General features: G+C 45.9%; 1 protein-coding gene across 1 annotated transcript; it reads right to left on the bottom strand.

The window, feature by feature from the left end:
* Positions 1-4,207: 4,207 nt before the first annotated feature.
* LOC119650446 (antigen 5 like allergen Cul n 1-like) lies at positions 4,208-8,186 on the bottom strand. The gene is made up of 4 exons (XM_038053301.1): positions 8,014-8,186; positions 4,927-5,073; positions 4,635-4,867; positions 4,208-4,560 (listed from the first exon to the last, which is right to left on the bottom strand). Exons 1-4 carry the CDS (start codon positions 8,134-8,136, stop codon positions 4,284-4,286), a joined length of 780 nt encoding a protein of 259 aa, XP_037909229.1. The 5' UTR covers positions 8,137-8,186; the 3' UTR covers positions 4,208-4,283.
* Positions 8,187-10,742: the final 2,556 nt, after the last annotated feature.

The raw sequence follows: 10,742 nt of genomic DNA, 5'->3' as shown, positions 1-10,742 counted from the left end.
TTTACGTACATTAGACAGCAGCAGGGTGAAGGTGGTGGCGTATGCCGACGACTTGGTGATACTAGTATCTGGGATGTTTCTGTCCATTATGAGCGACATCATGGAAGGAGCGTTGCGAAAGGTGTGCCTGTGGGCCGCAAGATGCGGACTCAGCATGAACCCAACCAAAACGCAACTGATGCTATTCACCACCAAGACAAGGATACCTGAATTCCATCTACCACGGCTGAATGAACAAAGATTGGTTCTTTCCTCTAATGTGAAGTATTTGGGTGTAATCCTGGATCCTAAGCTAAATTGGAGGTTGAACATAGAACTGAGGGTTAAGAAGGCCTGTATAGCCTTCTATGCCTGTAAGAGAACCTTTGCCAAGAAATGGGGTCTCCAGCCGAGGATGGTTCTCTGGATGTACACCGCTGTAGTGCGTCCGATCCTGACGTACGGATCTATTGTATGGTGGCAGGCTTTGAAGAAGAAATACAATAGAACGAAGCTTAATAGGATTCAAAGAACCGCGTGTGCAGGTGCTACGGGGGCTCTGCAGTCTTGCCCGGCAGATGCTCTCAATGTACTCTTGCATCTCCTCCCCCTACACCTCCACATCAAATATGTTGCGGCGTGCAGTGCCGTAAGACTGCGTGAGTCCGGATGCTGGGCAGCGAAGTCCTACGGCCACAGCAACATTCTAGATGAAATACCTCGAGAAATCTGGGCATCCCCCACGGACTATGTCACACGCAAGCTGAACTTCATGAGAAACTTTGCTGTGGACCTTCCAACCAGGGCAAAGTGGAAGACCGGCGGCGTGTTGCAAGACTATGACACGGTATTCTTTACGGACGGATCAAAGATGGCCTATGGAGTCGGCGCGGGGGTTTTCTCGAATACACACGGTGTATCCAAGTCGTATGGTCTCCCAGGTTTCGCCAGTTTATTCCAGGCGGAAGTACTGGCGATATTGGAAGTCTGTCGATGGCTGGAGCGTGATTCGAACCCCAAGCGTAACATAGCCATTCTGACCGACAGCCAAGCGGCCATCAAGGCCTTGTACTCAACGACGACATCTTCCCGGTTGGTGGGGCAGTGCAGAGACACGCTCAACCATCTGGGCGGCACGCTCAAGATCACTCTCCTCTGGGTTCCCGGGCATAGGAACATAGAAGGGAATGAGCGGGCTGACGGATTGGCCAGGCAAGGCTCTGCTCTTGGCAGTCCCTCGGGGAACACAGTCGGTGTTCCGCTGGCGGCTGTCGGGGGCCGAGTCTACTCGCACTACCTAGCAGCCGCGAGCCTGAGATGGCGAAGGCTTACAAGCTGTGCCAAATCAAGGAGAATTTGGCCCGCTTATAACATAGCCCGATCACGAGAGCTCCTGTGCCAGACGCGTGCAAATGCATTCAAGATTACGGCGGTCTGCACGGGGCACTGGCCCATAGGGGACCATGCCGCTAGGCTCGGCTTACCCTACAACTCGCATTGCCGAAGCTGCGGAGAAGGAAGGGAAACCCTCATGCACTTTCTCTGCGATTGCCCGGCTCTGGCTCGAGTCAGGCTGCGGACACTGGGTAAACCATTCTTTGGGGACCTCAGTGAGATTTCTAGTTACAGGGTCGGAGAGCTGCTTTCCTTCGTGAATGCTACGGGCTGGCTCTGAAGATCCGAGCCAGCTGGACTCCGCTTCCCTGTTCCTATAACAACAGTCACGGTCTTAGGAGTTTGTGGCATCAAAACGGCGCACCAAAGCGCTAATTGGGCTCCTCGGAGCGGCCACTGATACCTACCTACCTACCTACCGGTATTGATATTGTAAGTTGACCGTAACTGGGCCCTCGGAACAGAGCACAAGCTCTCAGTCTATCAATCTTTCATCGTAAAGGATCCTAGCCCCCTTAACTGATTCAATGTCACAAATTCTACTAAATCGAACCAGTGGTTGCTATATCAGAAAAATATAAAGGCGGTCCTACAGGTTCCTCAACCTCGCTGCCGCTGGAGAGCAGTTAAAAGCGTATGTCACGGTCACTGTGTGACCAGGTTTCGCTGACATCGTGCAGCCTTTGAAAATTGTAGCAATTGTAGGTGCAGCGGTGCCCTAGTCTGCACTCATAAAGGGTGTATTCTCTTCACTCAGAGCATCTACCATCTACTTACATCTTATAAATAATCTCAATATCTTTCAATTAGGGCAAAGGTGGCTCTGGATTTAGAGAAGAAGGCGAACAGAGTCGGACTGAAGATGTATACTAAAACCGAGGTTCTCAGTTTGGGTATTCATCTCACTATACCTATTTTCATTAATAGGCACAGCATTGAGGACGTTGAACAGTTTACTTATCTAGGTAGTGTGGCTTTTATTCACGGTATCACCGAGCTCGATTTTACGAAATGCATTGTTAGCGTTAGATTCGTTTTCCTTGTTTCGTCTATAGCCTCGAAATGCAGATACCTCAACGTAGATATAAAATTGAAGGTGGCCTGTACCAGTAAGGGAGTAGTACATTGAAAGTGACCTCCATTGCTGGGACCGGCACAAACTTGAATGAAGAACTTTTTCGCCTCATGGCAAAGATATCTGCGGAATAAGCAGTGGATAGGTCACTCATTAAGGAAGAGCGTCACTTGCATCGTTGCCTATGTTATGCCGAGCTATCTGCTGAAGGGGGTATCTAAAAGCCAATTGGGTGCGATGCGTGCAGATGAACTGCAGATATAGGTAGAAGGCAAATTCTAGATAGCACAAATTGAAAACAGAACCCACTAGGCCAGACTGTCACCGGTTGAGACTCTGGGAGTATGATGCGTTGCAAGGATGACTGATTTCTGCATCTCATTTTATAGTCGGGCCCTTATTGAGAGTTCAAAGCTCTTTTTAAATTTTGTAGCATTAATCTCGTCGCTGAAGTTGCAGCTGGGACTACTTGTAGGCTGGCTTTTTTCTTTGTATAAAGGTATAAAAGTGTTAGGATCCAACGGTAAAGCTGCGCTGATTAAGAAGAAGCACGTTCATTGTTTTCTTAGAAACGGAACTAGATCGGACCATTGCGGTCAACATTGTGGTCTTCAATTACTGTGTGGTTTTACAGTAGTTTGACTCGATTATTCTCCAAGATTCTTTGCAAAGTATACTTATAATATGCTAGGTTTTCAGCCATTCGAGAGCAAAAAGAGCTGATGGAGCAGATTATTACCACTCTGGTCCCTCACCACGAAAATAGGGGAAGTCAAATGGTTATTCAGCTAAATGAGGGCATAATACCTCCAATTACAGTGGAAGAGCTGGGAAATATGTGGTAGGATCGATGTCAACGAGGCCGCAGGTTTGGACAGCATCCCCAACCGAGTTTTGAAACTGGCAGTGAAGACTAGGCCCAACCTTTTCGGCAACACCTTCGAGGCATGTCTATAAGATGGAATGTTCTGTATCCAGTGGAAAAGGCAAAAGTTGGTGTTAGGCAAGCCACCTGCGCCACCTAGCATCGTAAGATGATGGAGAGAGTCATCTACAACGGAATTCTACCCATCGTCGAAGCCAGCAATGGTTTGTCGGATCGCCAGTTTAGTTTTCGGCATGCCCACTTTACGGTTGACGCAATTAGTATGGTTGTAAACCTGCTAAAAGGCGCATTGATTTCTGGCAGCTGCAGTGGCCTGGTGGCGTTGGGTGTCAAAAACGCATTCAACTCGGCCAATTGAAACAGAATTAAAGGGGCGTTGGCTAACATAAGTGTAACTGGGTATTTAGCGAATTTGGTCGAAAACTACCTCTCAGAGAGGACTTTCTGGTACGGGGCGGATGAGGGGATACCAAAGGAATCGGTAGGTTGCTTCTAGCTGTAGGGGCGCGTTCCATTATGCTTTCCTCGTCACTTGCGCTTACGAACTCTCAGAGACGGAAGCAGGTGAACTCAGTTTACCGTCTGATGACTTTGAGGGTCTGCAGTGCTTTTCGAACCACATCAGGTGAGGCAATATTAGTGGTGGCTGGCATGATCCTTATCGACATTTTGGCAAAGAAAATGAAAGTGTTGTACTATGCAAAACGTATGAAGGCGTACACAGAACTTGGGAATACAGCAAGGTCTGAGTCGCATGATTTCTGACAATGCAGATGGGGGATCGCCTACGGGTTGTTGATGTAGTTACCGTTGCCCTTAGCTGAAAAGTATATGCGTCACCTAAATAGGGAGATCAATTAAAAACTCATAAAAATCTTTGTAACTATTTATTTATATGTAGTGTGAGGGGAAGTTGCACCGCGTCCTAGAAGAACTATTGCCCTCAATTTACCATCTCTCCCTCCTCCTCTTTAGTTTGTGTGGCTCATTAGGATCAATGGGCTCCGAAACGTCACACAAGGCTGGGTATTTTCTATTTTTGCCTTTAATGCATTTCGACGCCGGTCGTCCTTTGATATATAATGGTCTGTTTAGAATATTAGTTTGAGCATAATTACAGGCAAAAAATGACTCCTTGCCACCATCTTTGGGTTGTATCAGCAGTGCGCAGCCTACATGTGTGTTGAGATCATTTACCATAACGGTGAAGTGTCCAATGACAGGTCTACAATTAAAAAGATAGTTTTCACAATTAGAATATGACAGTTTAGTACTTTTGTACACTTTTTTCTAACTTACCCGTCAAATCTCAACTTATCTAAATTTCTTTGATTAGCGTCTTTATACTCGTGAAACCAATCTTTAATACCATGCTTAATGGCTTTTTTTGCACTCAGGGATCCCGAAGTCCAACTCCATGCCAAATTTTGACCGGACATTGAAAAGCGTTCCGTGTTACGGCATTCGTCATGGGCCATTTCGCACCGCTTGACATTCAGCTCGGCCAATTCTGCTAGTTCGTCATCCCATTGCTTGAAATAAATTAGAAATTCAAAAGAATCCTTTTCCAGATCTTATCTTATTTCCATACCATTGTCGCCATACGAGCAGCTGGTTTGAACTTCATTGCCCCCTTCGCGAATTTGTTCCGGTACTTGTTATGTTTGTGAACAATTAGACCCTTGAAGCGATCTAAGTTAATTATTTTACGTCCCGCATCACACGATGGGCTGAAGGACTGAAAAGTTTAGAGATACATTTTACAACATGCGAACTTTGAAATTCCAAGAAGTAATAATCCTCTTCCTGTGAAAATTGACCGCAAGGAGACTTCACGTTTTACACTTGTCTGGCACAAGACCTTTCGCGATCGGGCTTTGTTGTTGGCGGGCCCAACCCAGCTTGACTTCGTACAGGTGGTAGTCCCGAGCGTACCGCCCAGACTGTTCAGGGCGTTTCTATAATGCCCAACGAATCTGGACTATGTCGCCCTTGAGTACAAGGTCTTAATTGCAGATCGGTTCCCGGTGAGCGTGGCTGTGTTACGCTTGGGGCTTGGATCATGGACCCAACTATTGACAAGCTTCCTGTATCGCCAGTACTTCCGCTTGGAATATACTGGCAAAACCTGAAAGACTTTACAACTCGGATACACTATATGCATTCGAGAAAACTTCCATACCTGCCCTGGTTGGAAACACTACAGAAAATTTTCTCGTGAAGTGGGGCGTAGCTCGTGATGTGTGCCCGAAGTTCCCGAGGTACTTCGTTTACGATGTTACAAATAGTTGCTGTCGCTGTTCAGCATCCGCATGCAATAATGTATTTAACGTGCAGGTTTAGAGAGAGGAGGTCCAGCAATACCTAGAGTCTTCTTTCTCAGTGACACCATCCAATAGAACCGTATGTTAGGATGAGATGTACCACGCTGTGTATTTCCAGAGAGCCTTCCTCGGCCGGAGACCCCATTTCTTTGCAAAGGTCCTATTGCAGGCATAGACGGTTGTACAAGCCTTCTTAATCCTCAGTTCTGTGTTTAATCTCCGATTCAGTTTCGGATCCAACATATGGAATTTGGTTGGTCTCCGTTCTTGTGAATCCTGGAGCACTGGCGGAGGACCTTCCAATCTCTCAGGCGGAGCCTCTCTATTTGGCACAGGCAACTATCGGATCAGAAAATGAAGCCAAAAATAAGGCGGGCTCTAGTAAGCCTTTTGTAACAGAACAGCTTAATTTTTTGGGGATTTGGGGCGCTGTATTTTCGCTAGGGATACGGGGATTTGCATGCTCTATTTGCAGGTTTCAAGGCTCCACATACACTTGTCTTCGCTTTTTTAATTCTAGGTTTCACGCCTTTTCTTCCCCGGAAGCAACTGTTCCAAAGCCTCAATTTCCTTTCTCACCTTGTACAGTAGAGTCTCCTGTCCCATCCTTGTTGGAATACCACCACAACTTTATTTATTGTGTTTGGCTTGGAGACCTAACGTCTGGTAGGTGATTGGCTTCCAGAAATCCAGAAAGGTATTGTCGTCTGAACCTGTGGAGTATTTTCCCTACATTTATATTAAACGATTATCTCTTCGTTCCAGATTTTAGAAAATTTACCATTCTCGCTTGTCGTTATATAAAATTCACGCACCGGATTCTGAAAATAACCACACTAATATGTGGATTCACCCGAACCTTAAAGAAGTAAACAACACGCGAACTAAAACCTGAAAATGAAAATAAAAAAAAAAACGATAACTCGACCGCGTAAGTGGAGCCGTAAATTTCCGGCCCCGAGTGCTACGATCGAGAGGGAAGATTCCCGATGGATTACAGCCTTAATTCCTGCTTCTTCTGCCTCAGATATTTATTAAGGCGCGGCCTCTGAGGTTCCCACCCAACCTTGACATCCTCAGATCATTGTTTTGGAGAATATCTCTTATTTGCTAGAGTTTACGGGGTTATTTTCAGGAATCGGTGCGCATCCACGCGCCAGTATGGACACGTGAATTTTGTATAATGACATGTGAGGGATCGAAGCACTCGAAGGACCCCCACCGCTCCACATTCCCGAGCCTGGCTAGCAGAGAAGTGCAAGCACTTGTCGACAGAGCGCTTGGATGGAGCTTCAGTATTGGAGGGCAGACCTTAGTGGTCAAATTAGCCAATTCTTTAAGATTTTGGGATTCCTCTTCTCTCTAGGCCATCTACGTCCGCTCATGATGGTCATTTGACCATCTCAATCCCTTTAGTTCACTACACTTTTGCACGGGGTGCTTGCTCCATCATTTCTGACTGAGCTGCTGGCATCGTTTATGGGTTGGGTCCTTTAGACCTTTGCTTAATCGTCGTTTCAAGAGGGGCAACTGTTGATTAGAGTCCCCGGATTAGATCCTCCTGGGACTTGTTTCGTGGGAGCCTCTAATCGAGTTTTCTCACGAGGCACGAGTTTCGCTCCTTCATCAGAACTAGTTCCTTCTCGACCGCTGTGGGTTCATCTAGAATTTGGTGGCAGTAAGCCACTGGCCCTGATCCAATATGGATTGTTGCGCCAACGATTATTATTATTATTCAGAAACTTACCTCCGCAAGTTATAGGCTCTGCGCCCTCATCCTTCCTGGAGGTCCGGAGAGTAAACATGGACGCACTTAAATAATTCATTCAAGTTAACTTGCGACGCTCGGGACACGATACAGCACACTCGGGTGGTGCGGCACGGACTTTTATCTTCCATTTAGGAATTGTTTAGCCTATTGGCTGGCGAACGCACAGCTTTATGATAGCTGGTGAAATCCTCGGATGGACTTTGCACGCGATCTCACATCAGTTCGAGGATATTCCAATCATCTAGAGGATCCTTAAACTACTGACAAAGAGTGTCACGAAAAGTGGTCTATCCGATTCGTCCCACAGACTGCTGGTAATCCAATGTGCTGCTTTGTCTCTGAAAGGGGTGTGTACATAAGTACACAACAGACAGACATCCCCTGTAGGGTCAAGTGAATTAAGGATTCCACGCGAAGCAAGAACTGGTTCATTGGTGAAGATATTGGTGCGCCATCGATGTTGAATCCCATGAAGTCATTATGCGATGTCGAAAGGCAACAGATCGGAATTCGTTTTGAAGTCTACAAATGGCTTTGGTCCTGGAAGTTCTTTTAGTATTATAAATTTTCAAAAACGACTTACTCCATCATTTCCGCAGGCAATGTGATTTTCACAAATTTCACAGTAATCAGTTGACGATTGTACTTGCACCAAGATAGTGAAGGAATACAACGCAAACGCTAGTTTCCATCCCGATTTTTTCATGTTAAACAACTTCTTCACTGAGTGGGACACCTTTGGAGACAGGAGCGTTTTTGGAGCCACTTTTATATTCGTCCAGAATTATTATTTGTTTTGAATGCAATTTTATTTTGCTATAATTAACGCCCACAAATAATTGATCGAAATCAATTACATGATAAGTTGGTGAATGAAGGGTACTGCGACCTTCTGACAGGCATGGTTTTGAGGCTTTCTTAGCGGATGCCGTATACGATACTTCTGTATGCATGGGGTGGGTGAGACGCACATCGCCTGAGCACCCAGCCAGTAGTGGTCCGTTGTACTCGACTCCCCCTAAGAGAAATATCGCAAACCCTAATATAAAACTTTCTTTTGATCAAGGAGTGGAGAGCTAAGAATAGTTTATTGAGCTAGACTTTTATTGCTTTGATTGCTCTTCATTCAGGGGGTGAGGTTGAGAGGTTCGAAAATAAGTAAAAGAACCTTATTTCAGAGGCATCGTCGTGGCACTTCGGAGCTAGATTTTTTTATGAAAACATGGTCAAGATCTAGTTTTTTCTACTTTTTTTAACCGAATGGATCTGGAACCTTATTTTTTTTAACTCAGACTTCCAAAAAGCAGTCATTTTACACAAAACCTTAAAAATAAACGAGCCGTGATATTAGAAACTGTCCAATTTGCTATTTACAATTAGTATATTGGTTATGCTTAATGGACATTAATGTTAATGCAATTTATGAGCCGCCTGTGAACAGATCGATTAAGCTTCCAATGCATAAATAATTTACACTTAAACCTAGCTTGGTTACAATTATAACTATGAGTCCAGTCGGGTTTGACATTGACGTAGGTTATCTTCCAGATTCCGCTTTATCCTAGCCCAACTTTTGCCTCAGTGTTCATTTGAGGTACAAGGCGCTCCTTTAAGAGTCAAATTCTAGATACTTTTCCGGGATTGTTGCCTATACTTAGATCCAAAGGAGATGTGACAGAAGTAATGACTCAATTGGTTTGTTAAGCCTCGGTACGGCCAAGAGGGAAGAAACATCCAATATGCAACCTTGCGGGAGCCTTTCGTTTTGGGCCCAAGCAATTAAGCGTCGAGGATCGCTTGGAGATGACCGGCCTTGGACAGGAAACAACGATAGAAGTTTAACATGCCCAAGAACCTTCGCTGGTCCTTCACTGTGGTTGACAAGGGAAGCTTTGTGAGCGTCAGTAGTGCTCATATCACTAGAAAATTTCACCTGCTTCTGTAGGAATTTGCATTTTTCAACGTTTAGAAGGAGCCCGGCTTGAAGGAAGTGTTGAAAATGGCACTCGAGATGGTCCAAACGCTCAGATTCGGAAGATGTGGCGACCGAAACATCATCCATACGAAACAGTAGTTTAAGTTTCGTAGGACAGAGTGGATGAATCTCTGAAATGACTGCGCAGTGTTGTACAAGCCAAATCTCATCGCGGCGAACTCGAAGAGTCCAAATTGTGTGCAGATGGCCGTTTTTGATATGCCGTCGGGAGCAACAGGGATTTGATGATACGCATTGCCCAAATCCAAGGTCGTGAAAACACAGCAGTTTGTCAGTGAATTAACAAGGTCATGGATGAGTGGAATAAGGTATCAGTCCGAAATTGTCTAAGTACTCAAATGCCTGTAATCTCCGCAAGGACCATATGGAGTGGAGATGACTAACAGCTGTTGGAAGGTCAACAAATACCCTGCTTCATGAGATCATCGAACTCTTTCTTTGCAACAGCTAGCTTTTGGGGTGATAGCGGCACCCATTTGAGAAGTTCGGGGATCCGGTATTGTTGAAGTGGAGCTGCACATCGTCCTTAACAGGCCGAAAGAAACTAATTCCAATAGTAATTTAGGGATATTTTCGGAAAAGTCCGCGAAGGGAATGATCTTCAATGACCTCGAAAACCATGGGAAGAGTGTTGTTCGTGCAGGGTGAAATTATTCCTGACAACTTTAAAGAGGTTGCGGGGTCTTTCGGGGCTATATTCTATAGGTCCACTAACAGCTCATAGTAATATAAGAAGTCTGCGCCTAAAATGGGGTTGCAGATGGCGAGAATACTTCGGGCAGATTTCAACTGAAAAATTTGCTCATCCTCAACTTCCACAATCATTGCCGACATTTGGACCAGTTCCACCTGTCAGCGCAATTCGTCCCCACGTACTCGAGGAGGGCGATCAGATCCGAGTCTGCAAGGGACTCATCAGAAGTGGCTCTGCCACGAAACCTCACCGGAGGTTATCTGGTACCATGGGAACCGGGATGGCCCTCTGAGAGCATATGCTCCAGGAGAATTCCTGGAGGATGTGTTCTCGGCTCGGTTATTTGCGGTCTGCCCCCTAGTAGGAGTTTCATGGTGGTTGTGGTTATGCCTACATCGCGGGCAGAGCTCCTCGGAGCTCGAGCGTGGAGTTGCGCTGTACAACTCGGGTGCCGTACTCCTTAGTTGCGGCAGAGGTGTTAGATAGGCCTTGCATCCCCTGCTATGAATGCTGAGCCTGCATTCAGTATAAGCCAGGACTCCTGTGCTTGCATGGCGGGGCTCTGATTGTGGTCCCAAAATCAATCCGTGTCCTAAGAGGACCGTGGGATTAAGCCTTCACG

Source organism: Hermetia illucens, chromosome 2 (genome assembly GCF_905115235.1).
Source record: "Hermetia illucens chromosome 2, iHerIll2.2.curated.20191125, whole genome shotgun sequence".
NCBI classification, from domain to species: Eukaryota; Metazoa; Arthropoda; class Insecta; order Diptera; family Stratiomyidae; genus Hermetia; species Hermetia illucens.
Note: the sequence above shows the minus strand (reverse complement) of the source record. Positions and strands in the feature narration are given on the sequence as shown.

Bases quoted from the DNA above. Each gene is read 5' to 3' on its own strand.
- LOC119650446 (XM_038053301.1), bottom strand. From the start codon at position 8,136: ATGAAAAAATCGGGATGGAAACTAGCGTTTGCGTTGTATTCCTTCACT. The intron at 4,868-4,926 runs GTATGGAAATAA...ATTTATTTCAAG, and splicing joins CTGCTCGTATGGCGACAATG to CAATGGGATGACGAACTAGC. The intron at 4,561-4,634 runs GTAAGTTAGAAA...TTTTAATTGTAG, and splicing joins GATAAGTTGAGATTTGACGG to ACCTGTCATTGGACACTTCA.